The sequence below is a fragment of the Dendrobates tinctorius genome, unplaced genomic scaffold, assembly GCF_039654945.1.
Source record: "Dendrobates tinctorius isolate UK_male_01 unplaced genomic scaffold, ASM3965494v1 ptg000099l, whole genome shotgun sequence".
Lineage (NCBI taxonomy): Eukaryota > Metazoa > Chordata > Amphibia > Anura > Dendrobatidae > Dendrobates > Dendrobates tinctorius.
This window is the reverse complement of record NW_027361767.1, coordinates 5,406,400-5,431,783: the sequence shown is the minus strand read 5'-3', so window position 1 is coordinate 5,431,783 and position 25,384 is coordinate 5,406,400. Positions and strand designations below refer to the sequence as shown.

The window sequence follows — 25,384 nt, the reverse complement described above, 5'->3', positions numbered from 1 at the left end:
CCCTATTACTCCATATATCATCCCTATATCTCCCCCTATTACTCAATATATCATCCCTATATCTCCTCCTATTACTCCATATATCCTCCCTATATCTCCCCCTATTACTCCATATATCCTCCTTATATCTCCCCCTATTACTCCATATATCCTCCCTACATCTCCTCCTATTACTCCATATATCCTCCCTATATCTCCTCCTATTACCACATATATCCTCCCTCTATCTCCTATTACTCCATACATCCTCCCTATATCTCCTCCTATTACTCCATATATCCTCCCTATATCTCCTCGTATTACTCCATATATCCTCCCTATATCTCCCCCTATTACTCCATATATCCTCCCTATATGTCCTCCTATTACTCCATATATCCTCCCTATATCTCCCCTATTACTCCAAATATCCTCCCTATATCTCCCCCTATTACTCCATATATCCTCCCTATATCTCCTCCTATTACCCCATATATCCTCCCTCTATTTCCTCTTATTACTCCATATATCCTCCCTCTATCTCCTCCTATTACCCCATATATCCTCCCTATATCTCCCCTCTTACTCCATATATCCTTCCTATATCTCCTATTACTCCATATATCCTCCCTATATCTCCTCCTATTACTCCATATATCCTCCCTATATCTCCTCCTATTACTCCATATATCCTCTCTCTATCTCCTCCTATTACTCCACATATTCCCCCTATATCTCCTCCTATTACTCCATATATCATCCCTATATCTCCTCCTATTACTCCATATATCCTCCCTATATCTCCCCCTATTACTCCATATATCATCCCTATATCTCCTCCTATTACTCCATATATCCTCCCTATATCTCCCCTATTACTCCATATATCCTCCCTATATCTCCCCTCTTACTCCATATATCCTCCCTATATCTCCTCCTATTACTCCATATATCCTCCCTATATCTCCTGCTATTACTCCATATATCCTCCCTTTATCTCCCCTATTACTCCATATATCCTCCCTATATCTCCCCCTATTACTCCATATATCCTCCCTATATCTCCTCCTATTACTCCATATATCCTCCCTATATCTCCTCCTATTACTCCATATATCCTCCCTATATCTCCTCGTATTACTCCATATATCCTCCTTATATCTCCCCCTATTACTCCATATATCCTCCCTATATGTCCTCCTATTACTCCATATATCCTCCCTATATCTCCCCTATTACTCCAAATATCCTCCCTATATCTCCCCCTATTACTCCATATATCCTCCCTATATCTCCTCCTATTACCCCATATATCCTCCCTCTATTTCCTCTTATTACTCCATATATCCTCCCTCTATCTCCTCCTATTACCCCATATATCCTCCCTATATCTCCCCTCTTACTCCATATATCCTTCCTATATCTCCTATTACTCCATATATCCTCCCTATATCTCCTCCTATTACTCCATATATCCTCCCTATATCTCCTCCTATTACTCCATATATCATCCCTATATCTCCTCCTATTACTCCATATATCCTCCCTATATCTCCCCCTATTACTCCATATATCCTCCCTATATCTCCTCCTATTACTCCATATATCCTCCCTATATCTCCCCCTATTACTCCATATATCCTCCCTATATATCCTCCTATTACTCCATATATCCTCCCTATATCTCCCCCTATTACTCCATATATCCTCCCTATATCTCCCCCTATTACTCCATATATCCTCCCTATATCTCCTCCTGTTACTCCATATATCCTGCCTATATCTCCCCCTATTACTCTATATATCCTCCCTATTTCTCCCCCTATTACTCCATATGTCCTCCCTATATCTCCTCCTATTATCCATATATCCTCCCTATATCTCCTCCTATTATCCATATATCCTCCCTATATCTCCTCCTATTACTCCATATATCCTCCCTATATCTCCCCCTATTACTCCATATGTCCTCCGTATATCTCCTCCTATTATCCATATATCCTCCCTATATCTCCTCCTATTATCCATATATCCTCCCTATATCTCCTCCTATTACTCCATATATCCTCCCTATATCTCCCCTTATTACTCCATATATCCTCCCTATATCTCCCCCTATTACTCCATATATCCTCCCTATATCTCCTCCTATTACTCCATATATCCTCCCTATATCTCCTCCTATTACTCCATATATCCTCCCTATATCTCCTCCTATTACTCCATATATCCTCCCTATATCTCCTCCTATTACTCCATATATCCTCCCTATATCTCCCCCTATTACTCCATATATCCTCCCTATATCTCCTCCTATTACTCCATATATCCTCCCTATATCTCCTCCTATTACTCCATATATCCTCCCTATATCTCCTCCTATTACTCCATATATCCTGCCTATATCTCCCCCTATTACTCCATATATCCTCCCTATATCTCCTCCTATTACTCCATATATCCTCCCTATATCTCCCCCTATTACCCCATATATCCTCCCTATATCTCCCACTATTACTCCATATATCCTCCCTATATCTCCTCCTATTACTCCATATATCCTCCCTATATCTCCCCCTATTACCCCATATATCCTCCCTATATCTCAACCTATTACCCCATATATCCTCCCTATATCTCCCCCTATTACTCCATATATCCTCCCTATATCTCCTCCTGTTACTCCATATAGCCTCCCTATATCTCCTCCTATTACTCCATATATCCTCCCTATATCTCCTCCTATTACTCCATATATCCTGCCTATATCTCCCCCTATTACTCCATATATCCTCCCTATATCTCCTCCTATTACTCCATATATCCTCCCTATATCTCCCCCTATTACCCCATATATCCTCCCTATATCTCCTCCTATTACTCCATATATCCTCCCTATATCTCCCCCTATTACCCCATATATCCTCCCTATATCTCCCCCTATTACTCCATATATCTCCTCCTATTACTCCATATATCCTCCCTATATCTCCCCCTATTACTCCATATATCCTCCCTATATCTCCCCCTATTACTCCATATATCCTCCTCTCCTCCTATTACTCCATATATCCTCCCTATATCTCCTCCTATTACTCCATATATCCTCCCTATATCTCCCCCTATTACTCCATATATCCTCCCTATATCTCCCCCTATTACTCCATATATCCTCCCTATATCTCCCCCTATTACTCCATATATCCTCCCTATATCTCCCCCTATTACTCCATATATCCTCCCTATATCTCCTCCTATTACTCCATATATCCTCCCTATATCTCCTCCTATTACTCCATATATCCTCCCTATATCTCCCCCTATTACTCCATATATCCTCCTCTCCTCCTATTACTCCATATATCCTCCCTATATCTCCTCCTATTACCCCCTATATCCTCCCTATATCTCCCCCTATTACTCCATATATCCTCCCTATATCTCCCCCTATTACTCCATATATCCTCCCTATATCTCCCCCTATTACTCCATATATCCTCCCTATATCTCCCCCTATTACTCCATATATCCTCCCTATATCTCCCCCTATTACTCCATATATCCTCCCTATATCTCCCCCTATTACTCCATATATCCTCCCTATATCTCCTCCTATTACTCCATATACCTCCCTATATCTCCCCCTATTACTCCATATATCCTCCCTATATCTCCTCCTATTACTCCATATATCCTCCCTATATCTCCTCCTATTACTCCATATATCCTCCCTATATCTCCCCCTATTACTCCATATATCCTCCTCTCCTCCTATTACTCCATATATCCTCCCTATATCTCCTCCTATTACCCCCTATATCCTCCCTATATCTCCCCCTATTACTCCATATATCCTCCCTATATCTCCCCCTATTACTCCATATATCCTCCCTATATCTCCCCCTATTACTCCATATATCCTCCCTATATCTCCCCCTATTACTCCATATATCCTCCCTATATCTCCTCCTATTACCCCCTATATCCTCCCTATATCTCCCCCTATTACTCCATATATCCTCCCTATATCTCCCCCTATTACTCCATATATCCTCCCTATATCTCCTCCTATTACTCCATACATTCTTGCCTCTATCACCTATTTCTCACCTATCCCATATTACTTTTCTCTCCTATATAACTCTATATCAATTATAGTATGCTAAGTTACTGGAAATATGACATTACTGAATGTAGTAATTTGATGTATGTGAATTGGAAGCAGAAATAGAAAGTGTATTTGTGCTTTTGATGGAATTTCTTTAGAAGCGGGAGCCTGTGGGGCAAAACTCGTGATGTTTTAATTTTTACAGAAACAAAGTTAATACAGAACAGAGATGTAATCGGCCCATTATGCTGAATGTAGAGGTCATAGAGAGTGCCTCGTCACTAAGTGTGTCCTCCGCTCTGTGCTATGTTGTGTGGTCACCGCACACGTTAGAATGTCAGCTCTGCAGACAAGTCACGAGACGTCCACCATCCTCCCTCCGCCTGCCGGCCCATGGCCTCTGTGGTTCCTCCACCTCTGTTTACACCCAGTGTGAGGATCGTCAGCCTCATTTTATAGCCACACAATGTAAAATAAACTCGACTTCCTTTGCATCAGCCCTAAATCCGCTGGCCCCTCACCTGCGCCAATTGTCTACACAGCGAGAAAACTATTTTAATTTCCATTATTCACAATATTCATAAATATTTGCAAATTAAAAGATCAGTTAAGGCCTGTTTAATGAGGAACTAATTAGACTTTGGGTTATATCTAATGTGTTTGTACTTGTTCCATTAAAACTAGGGCACCATCAATCAGTGTCTGTAACTGATACTGGAGGGTAAGGAGCGTTTCTCAGCTGCACAGACAAATATGCGCTTGTGCGGCTGCTTTTCTACATGTTCTTTTTAGATTGTAGCTATTGCGTTTAGTGTTGTCATTACATAGAATGGTGTGATGGCGTTTATATACTGATTGTAGGTGTTTACTGTGTGACGTATTATATGGTATGGTGAGATGATTGACAAGACAGTTAGAGCTTTATCAAGGTGACATGAAATGTCACTACAAACAGTTCACTGTAGAGGTTGTGGGGGCTCTCTGACCAGTCCGTGGGGGCGCTCCGACTAGTCCGTGGCAGCGCTCCGACTAGTCTGTGGGGGCGCTCCGACTAGTCTGTGGGGGCGCTCCGACTAGTCTGTGGGGACACTCCAACTAGTCTGTGGGGACACTCCAACTAGCCTGTGGGGACACTCCGACTAGTCTGTGGGGACACTCCAACCAGTCCGTGGGGCTCTCCAACCAGTCCGGGGGGGCGCTCTGGCCAGTCTGTGGTAACGCTCCGACCAGTCCATGGAGGCACTGACCAGTCTTTGGGGGCACTCTGACCAGTCCGTGGGGGTGCTCTGGCCTCTCCGTGGGGGCACTCTGACCAGTTCGTGGGTTGCTCTGACCTATTCGTGGGGGCACTCCGACCAGTCCATGGAGGCACTCCAACCAATCTGTGGGGGCGGGCTAACCGAGTCTGTGGGGACGCTCCGACCAGTCCATGAGGGCACTCCGACCAGTCCATGGGGACATTCTGACCTGTCCATGGGGGCACTTTGACCAGTTCATGGGGGCGATACAACCAGTCCCCTACTGTACAGCATGTTACAATGTCCTGTCTGTTCTGATACCTTGTTTCTCCATAGCCTGCATTACTCTTTTCAGCAATTTGTATGGACCACAGTTTGCTCGTCACGAACACTAATGATCCTTAGGTGTCCGTGACCATGACCTTGATGCTGGTTCACTGGATGTTCTTCCTTCGACAACTTTTGTTAGGTACTAAAAACTTCATGCCAGGAACACCCCACAAGATCAACTATGGCGGTGAAAGTTTTGACCCAATCGTGAAGTCATCGCGATCTGGCCCTTGTCAAAGACTCTGAAATTCACTTAGTCATTTTTCTTGCTTCCAACGTATCAACTTCAAGAACTGAGCCTTCACTTGCTCCTTAACATAATCTACTCCTCAGAAAGGTACCCTTGTAATTAGATTATCAGTGTTAATTCACTCCATTTGTTAGTGGTTTTAATGTTATGGCTTCATATATACACATGTTTATATGTCTATCTACTGTATCGGGTTTTCTACATTGTCACTCTTTCCTTTCTCTAAATTCATCCATTGGAAGTAATCTGTCGCACGATCCAGTCGTACTGTACTTTATTGTTATTTGTCCATTACCTCCATCCTGACACATTCATCTCTCCAGTTGCGAAAATCCAACATATGTCCCTGTTCAATATCAGTAGGGTTAAGACTGACCAACTTACTACTACACAAGGTACATGACAATATCGCTTAGTCATAAGGTAAAACCTATCAGTAGCATGGTATAGGAGAGAGCACTAGACAGAATATTCAGTTCCAGTTCTTACCTCCCAGAGGAGCATCACAAGGCTTAAAAGTCATAGAATCCTAGAATGTTAGAGCTGGAAGGGACCTCCTGGGCCATCTGATCCAACCCCCTGCTCAATGCAGGATTCACTAAACCATCTCTGACACATGTCTGTCCAGCCTCTGTTTGAAGACTTCTATTGAAGGAGAACTCACCACCTCTCATGGCAGCCTCTTCCACTCACCCTCACCGTCAAAAAATTTGTTCTAATATGTAATCTATAAAGTCTCTTCACCTCGGCATGTCAGACTTGACATGTCACTCTACACAATGATTCCTTTTCTTTACTTCTGAAAGTTTTATCTTTATAATACTCCTAGTCTTTATAAAGCTGAGGAAATACATTACAACTTCAAAGAAATAATAGTTATAATATGTACTTTATATGTATAGTCATTTTTTTTTCTGGTCAAAGCCATCATCTAATATATTTTTCTATTTCACCATGATTATCATTATTAAATTAAAAAATATATAATATTGCAAACAAATATATATATATATATATATATATATATATAAAAACATTTAAATATATATATGTGTAAACATGTTAATATATAAATAAATGTAGATACTTCACTATATATATATATATATATATATATATATATATATTACTATTATCACGTCATTCAAATTTTATTAATTACATATCATCCCATACGTCTCTCCGTTATGTCTTAAGGGTCTCTGGTTTAATCTTAAGGTAAGTTTACATTTGATCTAGTTAGGGTTAATCGCCAGCTCACTTACAGTGCCGTCATTATCTAGATGGATTTCTAGAGTCGTCTAAAATACACGTGAAATTGCAAATAACTACCGAGGGTCACTCGCTATACCGCGCCCTTATAGGATAAAAAAAAGGTAATTCTATTGTGCGGATGGTTAAATTGTTAAATTGCTTATTAATGTGTGTTTTTCTTCAATAATGCTACAAAACCTGTGCGTGTCGCCCGTTTCGACCGTTCAGTTGCTTCCGCTGTATGTTACAAGGGCTGATACCGTCTACAAGGCATACATTGCCCTCCCTTATGTATTTACAGTCATTTTAGAAAACTGTAGTATGACATATAACATGTATGTATTATTAGTATTTTTTTTTTTTTATTTGTTCATGTAAAATCATGGCAGGAAGTATTTAAAAAAGAGATTTACTATTTAACTGGACTGATCTGTAAAATTGTGTATGAACGTATTAAAAAAAATTACTAAGTGGAAATATATCCCTATCGCTTGTGAAAAAGGAGAACGAAATACATATAATTGAATATATAGCGTATATTTTCTATATAAGAATTATATATAGGTTTAATGCTGTAAAAGAGCAGATGTATGAAGGTGTACGTATATATTTAGGGCTACGTAGTTAGAAATTTGCCCTTCGAGAGCAGGGTTCTCGGCCAAGAATCGCCCGGTTTTGTCATACGTTGCTTGAACTTTAGTCGTGGTTCCAGTGTAATTATACTGAGTATGTAAAGCTTGCGGCTGCGTTGCGAATATCCCGTGTCTACGTTAGAAGGTCCCTGTTTGGCAGGAGGTGAATATAGGTTTGTGGTTAGATTTATGGCACAAGACAAGAGCGATGAGTAAAGCAAACAGCAATCACTCGGCTTCCTCAGGTACCTTGGAGCCCATTTTGACACGAGACATTAAAATGATGTGAAAGAGAGCAGAAAGGGTAGACTTCTGCCAACGCGTTGTCCGTTGGAGAGCGAAAGCGAAAAGAAAGGGAAAAAACACGTTAATAATAAAAGTGCGGGGGTGGATAAAGAGAAATTACAGATGTGGTGTAAGAAGAGAGAGGAGAAGATGAGCCGTTTCCGAAATATCTGTTTAGCTCAAATTTTGCAGCTCGAAAAATCTAAACAGCTCTCCAATAAAATAGACATTTTCATACCAGATACTGAAGCTTGATGGGGAAAAAAAGCGGATGGACAAGAGTCGTCTAATTAATATCAGCTAGAAATAAGAATGTAAGGTTTAAAGCAACGCCAAAAACATAGCGAGAGAATGGGACGTAGACGAAGAAAAAAGATCTACAGGAAATGTGAAGAAAAGTCGCGGATTAAAAACTTTTACAGGGGAGATTTAGAAAGCAAAAAAAAAAAAAATAAGCGGTAACAGGCAAAATGAATTATAGGCAAATGTGAAAATCGTAGAAAGTGAACAGAAATGGAATTGGAAAAATTGGTCAAATAAATGAACGAGAAAAACGTGATTAAAAAAAAATGGATAAATAAAAAAGGTGAACAGGAAAAGAAAATAAAATTAAGGAAAGCACAAACTGCATAAACCTCTCTACTGACAAATTTGTAAATGTGTATAAATATATATATATATATATATAGATATAGATATATATTATATATATATACTGTGTATGTATGTGTATATATATATATATATATATCTCACACCTTTATATATAGATATATCACAATATATAAATATTTATCTATCTATCTATATATACTGCTCAAAAAAAATAAAGGGAACACTAAAAGTTGGATCAGCCTGTAATGTGTCCCCTTTATTTTTTTTGAGCAGTATATATATAAAAGGTGCGATATGTATGTATGTACGTGTGTATATATGTATGTATATATTTATATATATATATATATATATAAATATATATATAGCTATAAAATACACATAAATCATATGTCTTTACAGAAAATGTGCAAAAAAAAAAAGTAGAACTTTCTTCTCCGATGAAAAGTGAATAGCAGTAAATCTGTTCAGAAAGAAAATGACCCCTAATATTATAATGCAGAAAATGTATAGCTGTACCTTTAAAAAAGAACAAGCCGTTCAACATCTAAAATAAAGAAATAAAAAAAATACACGTAAATAGACAAAACTCACTTTGTTCTAGAAACCTGTCTCTAATGAAGAGAAACTAACGTAGAAAGTGAAAGAAGAAGAGAGGAACGAAGGTGACCGCGGCACGTCCAGCACCGGTTTCCAGTTCGGAAGGGGTTAAAATGAGTGTGGGATAGTAGGAAGAGAGAGTGTACCAGGGAAAATAAAAAAAAAAAAAAAAATCTGGAAATACAGGAGAAGGAGATTTACTCTGAAAAGCAGCGTCTTTAAAATGTGTGCCTTGGCTGAAATATATTGGGCAGTGCCAGCGAAACCGCAGAGAACGAGTGAGCGAGACAGGAGTGGCGGAGAGAAGGAGTAGAGCGATATTTCATCTATCGTTTCACTATTAATAGAAAGGTGGGGTTTTTTGGGTTAACTTTAGGAAGGAAAGGAGTGAGGTATTTAGTGATTGCTTTGCTTAGGTATTTTATGGGAAAATAAAGCCTCAAAAACCCAGAGAGAATGAATATAGACAGGGACGGCGAGCCGGCATCTGCTGCATCTCCCCCCTCCCCCCCCCCCCGTCCACCCAAAACTCACTATTCCCAGCCATGAACAGCGACTGTTTCACTTCTTGTGCCAAGACCTATATGGCAAAATAGATCAAAAATACAAATAAAACATAAATGATAGAAAAAGATATAAAGCCCAGAATGGGTCCGGGGGTAACTCTCTGTCTCGTCAAATATAAAGAAAGTGAAACGTCAAACTTTTGTGTTTGCTTCATTTTTTTTTTTTTTCAGAGTTGTCTGTTTTGGCAAAACCTTTTTCTGCCTTCAATATTTTTTTTTCACGCTCTCTCTTTTTCGCTCTACACCTCCCTCCTCCCTTTCCCTCTCTTTCTTTCTTTCCCTCTCTCGCTCCCCTCCCTTTTTCTCTGCTATTGGCTAGCTTCTTCAGTTGACTTTGCCAAAAAGGTGGGTCCATGCGAATCAGTCTCTCTCTTTCTCTTTTTTTTTTTTCCTCTTTCCTCTCTCTTTTCCCTGGCATCGATGCTGGCCACCAATTCAGCACGGAGAGAGTGAAAGCAGGAGAGGGGGAACGAGAGAGAGCGAGAGAAAGAGAGAGTTTAAACAGAAAGCGGAAAAAAACAGCTTTCTCTTTTAATCAACCCTTGTTTTAGAAAAAAAAACGTGTATTTTTTTCTTCCTTTCATTTTCCTATCATCTAGTTTTATAATATCTCAAGATACTTTACATTGATTTTGATTCTACCACACACCATTCTGCTTTTTTTTTTTTTCTTTTTTGGATGACTTTTTAGTTGTCTCCGTTGCTTTTCATTCACCTGGAATTTTTGTGTTCATTTATCATTTTTTCTCTTTTTTTTTTTCTTAAGGCCTTTGACGACGAGAACTTGGTGTGTTGGAGAAATATTATTGCACCATTTTTTTTATTATTATTTAGAGTTGTTTTGTACAACTTCCAAATTTTTACAAAAATGAATACTTTGGGGCTTTTAAAACAATATTTTTCATAGGTAAAAATTTTTCCATTTTGTCCTCAATTTTATGATCCAATTCACTTTTTTCTCTGCTTCATTATTTGTATTCCGGCAATTACCTATCCATCCCATGCTCTCTCTTTCTCTCTCTTTCTTATACTGATGAGCTCCGCATTTGGATGGTTTTAAATTTCGTCAGGAGTTCGATATGACACCAAGAGATGGTAAAAATTTCCCCTCTTTCACACTTCTTCCCATGATGTTGATAAAGTAGATTATATTGTCACATTCATGCAAATGTTTTATCATCTTCATAAAAAATCTAAATAATGAATAATTCTTGGTTTATAATATTTTTTTTTTTTAATTTACATACAATCATGTTTGATTTTTCAAAAATGTATCTTGATCTGCTCACTTTTTTAAAATCTAGATATTTCATCTTTCAGGATGAATTTCACCCCTTCATCGAAGCTCTTCTTCCCCATGTGCGCGCCTTCTCGTACACATGGTTCAATCTCCAAGCAAGGAAGCGCAAATACTTTAAGAAGCACGAGAAACGGATGTCAAAGGACGAGGAGAGGGCGGTGAAGGACGAATTATTGGGGGAGAAGCCTGAGATCAAGCAGAAGTGGGCGTCACGACTCTTGGCCAAGCTGAGGAAAGACATCCGGCCAGAGTTCCGAGAGGACTTTGTCCTGACCATCACCGGGAAGAAGCCTCCGTGTTGTGTCCTCTCTAACCCAGATCAGAAGGGCAAAATTCGGAGGATTGACTGCCTTCGTCAGGCAGATAAGGTGTGGAGGTTGGACCTGGTGATGGTCATCCTGTTTAAGGGGATTCCGCTGGAGAGCACGGATGGGGAACGTCTCTATAAGTCACCCCAGTGCTCCAATCCAGGGCTGTGCGTTCAGCCACATCACATTGGAGTTTCCATCAAAGAACTGGACCTCTACCTGGCCTTCTTCGTCCACACACCTGGTAAGTCTTGTAATTTTTGCGCCTTAGACAAACAATCATCTTGTGCAACCTAACATACATAACAGGACAATGTCGTTAGACCTGATAACATCAGGTTGGCAGTTCTCCAAATAAAGAACACCTGCTGAGAAAATAGGAGAGACATCCTAGATGTAAAGTGGATCACTGTAAAGTTATTTTATTGCATTTTCATGCTAAAATCCAGTGGTGTCATGGTCTCAGTTATACCTAGGCCTCGAAATCACAGGGCCCTAGCCCTAGATTTGAGGAACACTATATCCAGGCCTCAGATTCTCCGTGTGCTGTGAAGATTCCAATGTGTTCTACTGGATTACATTGATTTATTAAAAAATGAGTCTACCGGATGTTTGTGAAAAGATGCAATATCGGATGAGCATATTTAGTTATGTCTATGAAGTGTAGACAGTAATCACACATGTTAAGGCTTTTCACAAACCTGGTAATATTGTATTTATGTATAGATTATATTCTTCCCATTTTAAATACTTTCTAGTGACCCGAATTTGGCATTTTAGGTTTTTATAAAACTTTATAAAATCATATAATTTAGTTCTAGCATGCAAACACAAGAGTACATCTCTCAACATGCAGAAATAGTAGTGTAAAATATCTACAAAAAGGAGCAAAACAAAAAGTTATTAACAAGCACAAATGAGAAGGGAACAAGTATAGGGATTTGATTTCTTATTGAAGCTAGATATTTATACACAGGTGCAGAATCTAAGAGTAATTACACCCAATTTCCTATTTGTGACGTATGTTCACTAAATTTGCTTCTTATCCCGTAACTGACTTTTTGCGTAAACTTTTTATGACTTTTTATGAGAGTGAATGTATCGCGCGTTATCTTTATAGAACTGGTGAAACCTTTCATCCGGACTTGTTTTCTTGGGTTACATCGGGCAAACTTTATTTTTTTTTTTTGTCAAAATCGACATATCTTTTGTGAATTCCTGCTGTTTACTGTTAAATCGAAGCTCATTGAATCCCAAAGTATTTCTAAGTCTATAGTGTGGGTAGAAGCCAGAAATGTAAAATGCCTAAAGAGCTTGCACTAAAAAAAATAAAAGTTAATAACAAAAAGGAAAAAATGGACGGCACGGTGAAAAATTGTCATTGATACCAGTTATGGAAAGTGCTCAGCTGGGAATTAGTAAACTGAAATTCTGCATCCTATAAAAGGTCTAATCTTTAGAAATGACTTTACAAACTAGTTTTTAAGGGGACATAATAATCCCAATTTTTAGCACTTTCTGGGACTTATTCGGCAGAAAGAAAACGGAAGGTGGGAGGATGGGCTCGAAGAAAAATGGCAAACAATGAGCCACGTGATGACGTAGAAAGAAAAATGAACTCTACAAAGGCCAATACATGTTCATACATGGCGGCTATGCTGCTGATTTTCTCTCCAGATTTGCCGCTGTATGGTAGCAGCAAAGTAGATAAGATTTTACAAAAGCAGATGCATTTGCACATGGAAACACGAGAAGCAATGGAATGAAAGTGAAAGGGAGAAGATACAGATTAGATATTACAAAAAAAGTGTAACGTTTATCTTTGTGGAGAGTGGCATGTCCAGCCTGACATGCCAAGGTGAGGAAACTTTAGATATTAGAAAAAAAATTTTGACAGTGAGGGTGATCAATGAGTGGAACAGACTGCCATGAAAGGTGGTGAGTTCTCCTTCAATGGAAGTCTTCAAACAGAGGCTTGACAGACATCTGACTGGGATGATTTAGTGAATCCTGCATTGAACAGGGGGATGGAAACGACGACCCCGGAGATCCCTTCCAACCCTAAGATTCTAGAATTCTATGAGATTTTACAAATTCTTATCGACGCTCCGCGGTAAGAAAGAAAGAAAACTGCAAAAATTGACAATTGGCCTGGATTTGAATCTCACTGAATGTCAATAGTTTCAGCAGATATATATATATATATATATATATATGTACATATTAGTATTTATTGTAGACATTTCTGCTGCAAATACTGAAGTGTTGGCAGGAAAACGCTGCAAAAAATACGCGGCGCGCTTTTGCCCCTTTCTATTTTGCATGCGCTTTTCCCCATTCATGTGAATTTGTGAAAAACCCTATAAAATCGCTGAAATAATTGACATTCTACAGATTTGAAACTGCATCAACTCTGCAAAGGAAAAAATAAGCAACGTGTGCACGAGACTTCCAGAACCTGAAGCACTAGGAAATCCTTCAGTTTTTGCGATGATGATGATGATAATAATAATAATAATAATAATAAATGTTATTTCTATAGCGCCGACATATCCGCAGCACTTTACATTTCAGAGGGGATTTGTACAGACAATAGACATTACAGCATAACAATAATCACATAGATTATAACAGATACCAAGAGGAATGAGGGCCCTGCTCGCAAGCTTACAGTCTATGAGGAAAGAGGGAGACACGAAAGGTGGGTGGTAACAGTTGCCCTGATTGTATGGACCAGCCATAATGTTAAGTGTGTAACAGTACAGACACAGAGGGCTAATGGATGCATAAAGCATGTGGGAACATGATGCGGGGAACCTGGTTATGGTAAAACTTTTGGCTCTGCCACACAGGGATACATTAGGTTAATGTGTTGAGGTGATAGGCCAGTCTGAATAAATGTGTTTTCAGGGCACACTTAAACTTGTGGGGATTGGGGACTACTCGTCTTGACCTGGGAAGTGCATTACAAAGAATTGGCGCAGCACGTGTATAGTCTTGCGATGAAAAAGAGCGACAAAAACGCAGCAAATACTTCATGTGTGCACATTCCCTGAGTCGTGTTCACCCCTACCCCTATTACAAAAATATTCTTCTAGAAAACGTAGTATATCCCCTGGTTCCCCCTCATTATGCATGACATACTCATCCCATAAGTAAAGGGCTCCAGCTCAGTTGGACGCCAGGTCCATCGTGAATTTCACATTTGGACAGTGGGTTCCACTTGTCTTTATCTATAAAGTGTCCAGACAGTGATCGGCCGGGTTACTTAATTACACTTAATTACAATACTGTATATACTGTAAACATTGATATCATGACTGTCGAAAAGTCACCGGATAATGAGCGTTTCACTTTTAGAAAGAGGATGTGTAATTCCTGCGGTGAAGGCGGTTAGAAGCGTCAGTGAGGTCACAGCCCCATGCGGAGGAGGACCTAACCTTTGGCCCACCACGTGTCCCACCAGTCACAACTCTCAGTGGGTGTGCGGATTTACAGTGTCTGCCATCAGGGCTATCTATGACACTTATGGCCTCATCAACATCAATTATATCGTTATTACCCTTTTATAAGATCCAACTGCAATATTCACAGTATTCTTCAGATCATCATACTAAATTCTTCTTTATTTTTTTATATTACTTTTTTTATCTATTCTACATCCGGTATCCTGTGAAGTCTGAAAATGCGGTCTCGTAATTAAGATGTACATTATGGGAAATTATATTTGATTTCAGAAATTCACAAAAAGCTAATAGTGCATAATTCACCGGACAGCGCTCAGCCACCGATAGCTGCAGGTAAAGGAGATGGAGGCAGTCAGTACAGGAACTTGGAATAATAACCTGCTCCCATACTCTACATATGTACCGCCCAGAATCAGTATTCTACCTTTGTGCATTTTTATTAGCTGACGTGTGAGTATATGTCTCTCATACTACCCTGTGTAAGGAGGATCAGATGCACACAGGGTTGGACTGGCCCACCAGAGAACTGGAGAATCCTCCGGTGGGCCCTGCCTTCTCCTTCAGGAGAGTTCACAGTGCAAACCTTGCAGCTGCTATGGGGCTCTTCAGTGGGGGAGAAAGGTGGGCCCTCAGAATCAAATCCTCCGGTGGGCCCAATGTTCTTCAGTCTGACACTGGATGCACAGTCGGCTGTCACGTTGTTCTCTTGTGGAGCATACGGCAGTCACTTAGTGGTCTCCTGGCTGTGTCCCCCCATTGTGGAAGGGACAAAATGTCACATAGCTCCTCCCTCCTGACTGTATCACCCTTAGTTGGGAGGAGCAGACTCCATATCACATAGCTCCTCCCTCCTGACTATAACACCCTTTAGTGGGAGGAGCAGACTCTTTAGCGCAAATCTCCACCTTTATTATCATCTCACCTTGCAGCTATCGGAGCAGAGTTATTCACACATAGCTTCCCCTTATCTTTATCAGAGGGTCAGACTATCACGATGTCCCCTCTGACACATTATCCTGTGGTCCAATCAGTTTGGGATGAGAGCGAGAATGCGCCACGTAAAAGTCCAGGTTGTCCACTTTCTTGGCTATGGGAAATCGTCACATTACAGCCATCTGTATTCTATCTACTAAGTTTGTTATCTGCAAATGGGAAATTAATTTCTGACTCAAACATGAGCAGCTGAACATGATCGGTCAGCAATCCTCATCGGAAAGATTTCACTTTTTTTATACAAGGTTTTGTTAACCCATTAGTGTAAAAAAAAAACAGAAATAAATAGCATAACTTATAGAACCAAATCATAAAAATCGCTTCTTGTCTTAGGCCCAGATAAAATCCAGGATTAACTTTTGCCTCCCATGTATCTATTAAATCTTACTTTACAGAGGTCATAGACAAATTTATAATAGTGTTATATCTCCTTGAACCATAGGCACAAGTAAGAAAAAGTATTAATATAATTTATGATTTAATTTATTAATTTTTTTACTTTATTGACTGACCCGTTACCTGTGGAATTTCTTTTCCTACTTCATAAAAAAAAATTACTATGGAAAAGAAAAAAATAAATAAATAAATATATATATATATATATATATATAGCTATCTATCTCAAATGTGTGACTTTTGTGCTTCTTCTTCCATGTCCCAACGTATCCAATATAGGGTAGGTTATATACCATATATATATATATATATATATATATATATATGTTAAGTGGGGAAACATGGAAGAAAAAGATGACCTTTTGACCATGCTATAAAAGTCTGCAAAGGGCTGAATATTTCTTTCTTGTATGATCTGGTCACTAAAGTACATGGTCTAATTAAACATTTACCTTATTATGGAGCTTAAAGAATAACCAGCAAGGTGAGGAAAGGTTTAGATGTGCCACTATTAGGATGGCCATACTCATGAGTTAAGCCTTTGGCTAAACTTTTATTTAGCTCTCTCGACTCCTCAAACTTCCTAGGTCCACCACTCTTGCGGTTTCAATGGGGAAAAGAGGAGAAAGCTGCTGCCAGAAACCTCCGGCAGCGGCTCATATTCCCTGAAAACAAAAGGATCGACCAGTGGAATTCTTCCAGAAATGGCCTGTTCATCCTCTCCCTCCACATCATCTTTATGACTCCCCAACCCATGCACATCAGATGGCCAAACGGGCCTGCCGAAATCATTGGGTTTGGCCGAATTTTTATCTAATTTATAGCAAAGAAAATTACAATTTAAAGAATATGCAAAAGAAAAGGTTTAAAACAAGACTAAAGAAAAAAGTCTTATTTGCCTTGGAGTCTTCCTTCAACCACGTGGACTTTAGATAAAAAGTCATCAACGTAATGTAGCTTCGAAAAACTTTTTGGCCGTGAGTTTGACTTTATGGATAGCTCCAGTTCATGTATTATTAAAAATTGTTAGATCCAGTATTTGGAGCTGAGATTTATTACTAGGAGACAACTTCTGAGACCTAAAAGTGGCACTACAATCTGTACAATACATGTAATATTGCATCTCTTAGCCCCATAATAAAATAGTCCTATCCAAACCCGCAGTTCCCTGTCCATGTGCCGATAGGCGCAGTCCATCAATATTATAGCTACATTTTACATTTACAGTCTCTCACTGCACTGTCGTTGTGTCCCTTTGGTTTTGCCGGGGACCCCTGGCAATGAAGGAGTGACTCCTCGCCTCCCTCTTATTTTTATGTTCTCCGATCCAACTTTTCTCTTGCCAAATAAACAGGGGAGCAGCTGAATTTCCTCTCACGGAGACATCTGTGATCGAACAGACGTTGGGGACAGAGTATGGCGACTCTGGCAATCCTTCCTTCCTGAGGTGGGGGCGGCAGGGCGGTACAAAGGAGAGACCCTGAAGGTGTCAGTCAAAAGAAACAGGGGCCCTACATGAAATCCATTGGCTTCATTGTGTCCCATTCAATATAAATTCCATTACATAGTTTATTTCATGTATTCAATTCCAATGCTCCATTAACAGCTGTTTGCCCCCACCCATCACAAAACGCCAATCAGTGACGACTCTCCTGCTGGGTTCAATTTGAATAATACAATAGAAAAGAAATAGTGAATGAAAAGTAGAATGTAGTTACAATGACAACCAGAAGCCATATTGTGATTGTAAGGTCATTTATAGGGTAAAACTTTACAGAGTAATAAAAGGATCAGGAGCAAAGTTATTTTAATAAGATGTTCCATATTTGATAACTTTCCTCTTTACTGTAATAACAGGTTACATGGGTAATAAGAGGATCAGGAGCCGAGTTACTGTAATAAGAGGTTACAGGGGTAATAAGAGGATCAGGTGCCGAGTTACTGTAATAAGACGTTACAGGGGTAATAAGAGGATCAGGAGCCAGGTTACTGTAATAAGAGGTTACAGGGGTAATAGGAGGATCAGGAGCCGGGTTACTGTAATAAGAGGTTACAGGGGTAATAAGAGGATCAGGAGCCGGGTTACTGTAATAAGAGGTTACAGGGGTAATAAGAGGATCAGGAGCCAGGTTACTGTAATAAGAGGTTACAGGGGTAATAAGAGGATCAGGAGCCGGGTTACTGTAATAAGAGGTTACAGGGTAATAAGAGGATCAGGAGCCGGGTTACTGTAATAAGAGGTTACAGGGTAATAAGAGGATCAGGAGCCGGGTTACTGTAATAAGAGGTTACAGGGGTAATAAGAGGATCAGGAGCCGGGTTACTGTAATAAGAGGTTACAGGGGTAATAAGAGGATCAGAAGCCGGGTTACTGTAATAAGAGGATCAGGAGTCGGGTTACTGTAATAAGAGGATCAGGAGCCGAGTTACTGTAATAAGAGGTTACAGGGGTAATAAGAGGATCCGGAGCCGGGTTACTGTAATAAGAGGTTACAGGGTAATGAGGATCAGGAGCCGGGTTACTGTAATAAGAGGATCAGGAGTCGGGTTACTGTAATAAGAGGATCAGGAGCCGGGTTACTGTAATAAGAGGTTACAGGGGTAATAAGGGGATCAGGAGCCGGGTTACTGTAATAAGAGGTTACAGGGGTAATAAGGGGATCAGGAGCCGGGTTACTGTAATAAGAGGTTACAGGGGTAATAAGAGGATCAGGAGCCGGGTTACTGTAATAAGAGGTTACAGGGGTAATAAGAGGATCAGGAGTCGGGTTACTGTAATAAGAGGTTACAGGGTAATAAGAGGATCAGGAGCCGGATTACTGTAATAAGAGGTTACAGGGTAATAAGAGGATCAGGAGCCGGGTTACTGTAATAAGAGGTTACAGGGGTAATAAGAGGATCAGGAGTCGGGTTACTGTAATAAGAGGTTACAGGGGTAATAAGAGGATCAGGAGCCGGGTTACTGTAATAAGAGGTTACAGGGGTAATAAGAGGATCAGAAGCCGGGTTACTGTAATAAGAGGATCAGGAGTCGGGTTACTGTAATAAGAGGATCAGGAGCCGAGTTACTGTAATAAGAGGTTACAGGGGTAATAAGAGGATCCGGAGCCGGGTTACTGTAATAAGAGGTTACAGGGTAATGAGGATCAGGAGCCGGGTTACTGTAATAAGAGGATCAGGAGTCGGGTTACTGTAATAAGAGGATCAGGAGCCGGGTTACTGTAATAAGAGGTTACTGGGGTAATAAGGGGATCAGGAGCCGGGTTACTGTAATAAGAGGTTACAGGGGTAATAAGGGGATCAGGAGCCGGGTTACTGTAATAAGAGGTTACAGGGGTAATAAGAGGATCAGGAGCCGGGTTACTGTAATAAGAGGTTACAGGGGTAATAAGAGGATCAGGAGTCGGGTTACTGTAATAAGAGGTTACAGGGTAATAAGAGGATCAGGAGCCGGATTACTGTAATAAGAGGTTACAGGGTAATAAGAGGATCAGGAGCCGGGTTACTGTAATAAGAGGTTACAGGGGTAATAAGAGGATCAGGAGTCGGGTTACTGTAATAAGAGGTTACAGGGTAATAAGAGGATCAGGAGCCGGATTACTGTAATAAGAGGTTACAGGGTAATAAGAGGATCAGGAGCCGGGTTACTGTAATAAGAGGTTACAGGGGTAATAAGAGGATCAGGAGCCAGGTTACAGTAATAAGAGGTTACAGGGTAATAAGAGGATCAGGAGCCGGGTTACTGTAATAAGAGGTTACAGGGTAATAAGAGGATCAGGAGTCGGGTTACTGTAATAAGAGGTTACAGGGTAATAAGAGGATCAGGAGCCGGGTTACTGTAATAAGAGGTTACAGGGGTAATAAGAGGATCAGGAGCCGGGTTACTGTAATAAGAGGTTACAGGGGTAATAAGAGGATCAGGAGTCGGGTTACTGTAATAAGAGGTTACAGGGTAATAAGAGGATCAGGAGCCGGATTACTGTAATAAGAGGTTACAGGGTAATAAGAGGATCAGGAGCCGGGTTACTGTAATAAGAGGTTACAGGGGTAATAAGAGGATCAGGAGTCGGGTTACTGTAATAAGAGGTTACAGGGTAATAAGAGGATCAGGAGCCGGATTACTGTAATAAGAGGTTACAGGGTAATAAGAGGATCAGGAGCCGGGTTACTGTAATAAGAGGTTACAGGGGTAATAAGAGGATCAGGAGCCAGGTTACAGTAATAAGAGGTTACAGGGTAATAAGAGGATCAGGAGCCGGGTTACTGTAATAAGAGGTTACAGGGTAATAAGAGGATCAGGAGTCGGGTTACTGTAATAAGAGGTTACAGGGTAATAAGAGGATCAGGAGCCGGGTTACTGTAATAAGAGGTTACAGGGGTAATAAGAGGATCAGGAGTCGGGTTACTGTAATAAGAGGTTACAGGGGTAATAAGAGGATCAGGAGTCGGGTTACTGTAATAAGAGGTTACAGGGTAATAAGAGGATCAGGAGCCGGATTACTGTAATAAGAGGTTACAGGGTAAAAAGAGGATCAGGAGCCGGGTTACTGTAATAAGAGGTTACAGGGGTAATAAGAGGATCAGGAGTCGGGTTACTGTAATAAGAGGTTACAGGGTAATAAGAGGATCAGGAGCCGGATTACTGTAATAAGAGGTTACAGGGTAATAAGAGGATCAGGAGCCGGGTTACTGTAATAAGAGGTTACAGGGGTAATAAGAGGATCAGGAGCCAGGTTACAGTAATAAGAGGTTACAGGGTAATAAGAGGATCAGGAGCCGGGTTACTGTAATAAGAGGTTACAGGGTAATAAGAGGATCAGGAGTCGGGTTACTGTAATAAGAGGTTACAGGGTAATAAGAGGATCAGGAGCCGGGTTACTGTAATAAGAGGTTACAGGGGTAATAAGAGGATCAGGAGCCGGGTTACTGTAATAAGAGGTTACAGGGGTAATAAGAGGATCAGGAGTCGGGTTACTGTAATAAGAGGTTACAGGGTAATAAGAGGATCAGGAGCCGGATTACTGTAATAAGAGGTTACAGGGTAATAAGAGGATCAGGAGCCGGGTTACTGTAATAAGAGGTTACAGGGGTAATAAGAGGATCAGGAGTCGGGTTACTGTAATAAGAGGTTACAGGGTAATAAGAGGATCAGGAGCCGGATTACTGTAATAAGAGGTTACAGGGTAATAAGAGGATCAGGAGCCGGGTTACTGTAATAAGAGGTTACAGGGGTAATAAGAGGATCAGGAGCCAGGTTACAGTAATAAGAGGTTACAGGGTAATAAGAGGATCAGGAGCCGGGTTACTGTAATAAGAGGTTACAGGGTAATAAGAGGATCAGGAGTCGGGTTACTGTAATAAGAGGTTACAGGGTAATAAGAGGATCAGGAGCCGGGTTACTGTAATAAGAGGTTACAGGGGTAATAAGAGGATCAGGAGCCGGGTTACTGTAATAAGAGGTTACAGGGGTAATAAGAGGATCAGGAGTCGGGTTACTGTAATAAGAGGTTACAGGGTAATAAGAGGATCAGGAGCCGGATTACTGTAATAAGAGGTTACAGGGTAATAAGAGGATCAGGAGCCGGGTTACTGTAATAAGAGGTTACAGGGGTAATAAGAGGATCAGGAGTCGGGTTACTGTAATAAGAGGTTACAGGGTAATAAGAGGATCAGGAGCCGGATTACTGTAATAAGAGGTTACAGGGTAATAAGAGGATCAGGAGCCGGGTTACTGTAATAAGAGGTTACAGGGGTAATAAGAGGATCAGGAGCCGGGTTCATATCATGTGACATTACACAAAAGGTATGAATGCAGTAACTATACTAATCATCCACAGTGACAATATTGTGCTCGGGATAATGATTACTGATATAGAACTACAGGGTTAATAGCTCATTCAGGACCTTTATAAAGCACAGGGGTTATAATAGGCCGTCTACCAAGTTCCAGTAAGTCAAGGGTTCAGCTGAGGACGGTAACCTGCACCTGTAGGTGACATTTGTCTCGGCTTTGTCCTCTGGTTAGTTTACCCTGTGTGTGTTTGCTCTGGCAGAGGGGAGGTATTCTGAGGTGTACAGAGGTATATAGAGGAGGGCAGAGCTGCCCTTACACAGTGGAGCATTGTGCTGCCTGCACTTGTGTTTATTCACAAATTAACCCTTCTGCTACTGTTCTTTTTTTTTTTAACACTTTCTTTTACGTGAATTTCCTTATAAACTTTAAGGCTCCATTCCCGCCGTGTACCTAACGGCTGTTGTATTGTATAGCTGTATTTTATTTTTGACGCTTTTCTTTTGTGTGATTCCTGTTTTTTTCCTATACACTTTTCACTGTTTACTTTTCCCCATATGTTGTATTATTTGTATTATCTGTACGGCCATCTCCTCATACACTTTACCTAATTATTAACCATATTCAATTAGAAATTACAACAATGCGTTTTTATATAGTAATAATATACTTGACCTTAAAATTAATTTTCTGACGTTTTCCTTTGGCCTCATTCAGACTTTTTTTTTATTTTTTTTTTTTTAAATGTACCTTTTTTATTAGTAAAAAATATATATTATCCTATACGTAAAAAAAAATTGCAAAGCTTCTCCTATTGCAATGTAAAAAACAAGCAGCACATGGATGGCAATGTGTGCGGGCCGTGATTTTCATGGACCAATAGACTTGTATGAGTCATTTTGATCTAAGAATCAGATAAAAAAAATCTAAACCTCTCCATGTTTTTTTTTTTTTTTTGGGGGGGTGGGAGACACACGGAAAAGTAAACGTCTCCCCATACATACACATGCACCATGGGTAGGACACATAGATGAAAAATGGACGTCAAAATGAGGACTTAGGCTGTGTTCACACATCGTGATGATCAATCATATCACAACATGTGAACACAGCCTAACAAACGTAGGAAATGTAATGAATAAAATAACAACTAAAAAAAAGGAGAGCATCAAACAAAGGCACAAGGTACCTAAAAATATACAGTCAATTTGCATAAATATTTGCACAAATTATTTTTTTTTTTTAAACGAAAGAAAGCTAATCATCAATCAGTATCTAAATATTGTGGAATAAAATCCTACACACAGATGCTAATAAGTATCAATACCTCAGGAAATACTAAGAAAAAAGCATCACAAGGTCAAATAGTGAAGAATACACCGACTCAAGAGATAATAACACCAAGGTAATTGATGTTGGTGAAGTAAAAAAAAAGAAACACACGCAACAACAATAGACAAATGTCTATCAAACAAGCAAATTAATGCTGCGGCTCAAAATATGAAAGTACTACCAATCGTTGGCAATAAAGAGAGAGCTGATGGAGAATAAACCTAAATGACAGTAAATCAATGCAAAAGCTGTGAGAGGTAACACCAAAAATGAATATCCGCACATAAAAGGTGAGTACAACCTGCGTGGCAGCCAGAAAAGCACCCCCGACGCGCGTTCCGCTTATTGCTTCCTCTGAGGTGTGATTTGTATTTTTTTCTGTGGATGTTTATTGTCCATACTGCATTTCATACTTAAACATTTATGTAAATGTAATTTTTAGAATTCTCTGCTGTACAGATGCACACTGTGTTCCGCTGTAACGTACCAGTATTATCTGTTGGGACTTGCATAATATACTGATACTGTACATTTTGTGGACATTACAAATGACAGCAATTTTAAAACAAGGCACGGTGAGAAAGTGTGGAGCAAAGAATAAAGAAACCAAACAGTAATGCCTGCCATACACATTAGATGGCTGTAGGCCAAATGACGCTTCGCCAATTGTTCAGCTTGTCCATCTCGCCCATACACAGGAGCGCTCACTTAGCCGAACACTCTTGCGTTCACTAGGAGAAAGCCATCTCTGCTGGTGGCGTATCTCCGGGAGAACAAAGCAATCAGTATCCACCATTGGACATCACCAGTCGACATCTCCTCCGATGATCAGTTAGCCGGCATCTCAGACACTTTAGAGTGTCGGGCAATCCCTTGAAATTGGCGGGTGCAGTCAACATCAGTCTAATGTGTATGGCGGTCTTAAAACGAGTCATCTTTGATGGCATGTGTTAAGACCTGATGATACTGGAGGGATTGACCTACCATTAAGTTTGTATTTGGGGGCCTCTTGACGTTCCACTGACATTATCTTAGATAAGGATCAGGGTGGTCTTTATTTTTTTTACCCAATTCTTTTGTTCTTTGGGCAGATAAGCTGCTACCACATCTGCGATCAACCCATAGAAAAGTCATGAGTCATAGGGCAGTAAGGAGACATTGTTATCTGCCAATCCTTAATTCGGATGACAGCTATTTAAGGTGTATAGACATTTTAAGGCTCAGGTAACACAATATGAATTTCTGTTTAATGCTATCATTATTTCAAAATATTGCAGAGTGAGTGTTTACGCACAGTAAATTTTCAATGGAAATTAATTGATTTGAATTCTAAGGCCACGTTCACACGATCAGTATTTGCTCAGTATTTTACATCAGTATTTGTAAGCTAAAACCAGGAGTGGAACAATAAGAGGACAAGTATAATAGAAATACGTCACCTCTTCTGCGTTTATCACCCACTCCTGGTTTTGGCTTACAAATACTGATGTGAAATACTGACCAAATACTGAGCGTGTGAACATGGCCTTACACTGATACCAGTGCGATGTCAGAACATCAGTCATTCCATTACAGCCTGGCTTGTATGATGGCCTAGATTTTTACAAGTCATTAACATACAGTGATTATGATTTAATATGATAGGATAAGCAGAAAGAAACTTATAAATGTACTAAACATACAACTCAGGTACCCCAAATGAAAGATATGCTTACAATTTTCGGGATAAAAAAATCCAAAAGAGCTTCTTTATGTAGCACATACAACACATTTCAATGCTGGATATTGCAAACCTAGCAGTTGAAAAACATGCCAATGTAGCGTCAAAACACGTAGGTGCTAACTTCCTTCAATGGAAGTCTTCTCCTTCAATGGAAGTCTTTCTCCTTCAGTGGAAGTCTTTCTCCTTCAGTGGAAGTCTTTCTCCTTCAGTGGAAGTC

The 25,384-nt window shown here is 40.0% G+C and overlaps 1 protein-coding gene and 1 long non-coding RNA gene across 7 annotated transcripts in view; both read left to right on the top strand.

Annotated features, from left to right (window-relative positions):
- NFIX (nuclear factor I X) overlaps positions 1–25,384 on the top strand; it is a 203,476-nt gene that overhangs the window by 101,892 nt on the left and 76,200 nt on the right. For 5 of the 6 annotated variants that reach the window (XM_073587474.1, XM_073587476.1, XM_073587473.1 and 2 more), the window contains one exon: positions 11,178–11,709. In XM_073587474.1, the coding sequence (XP_073443575.1) occupies positions 11,178–11,709 (532 nt within the window). Of the gene's footprint in view, positions 1–10,257; positions 10,953–11,177; positions 11,710–25,384 lie in introns of those variants that run through there. The other variant, XM_073587475.1, reaches the window with a different exon arrangement.
- Positions 16,591–23,550, top strand: LOC141099282 (uncharacterized). Its single transcript, XR_012234466.1, has 2 exons — positions 16,591–20,738; positions 20,787–23,550. It is a non-coding gene; the product is annotated as an uncharacterized lncRNA (long non-coding RNA).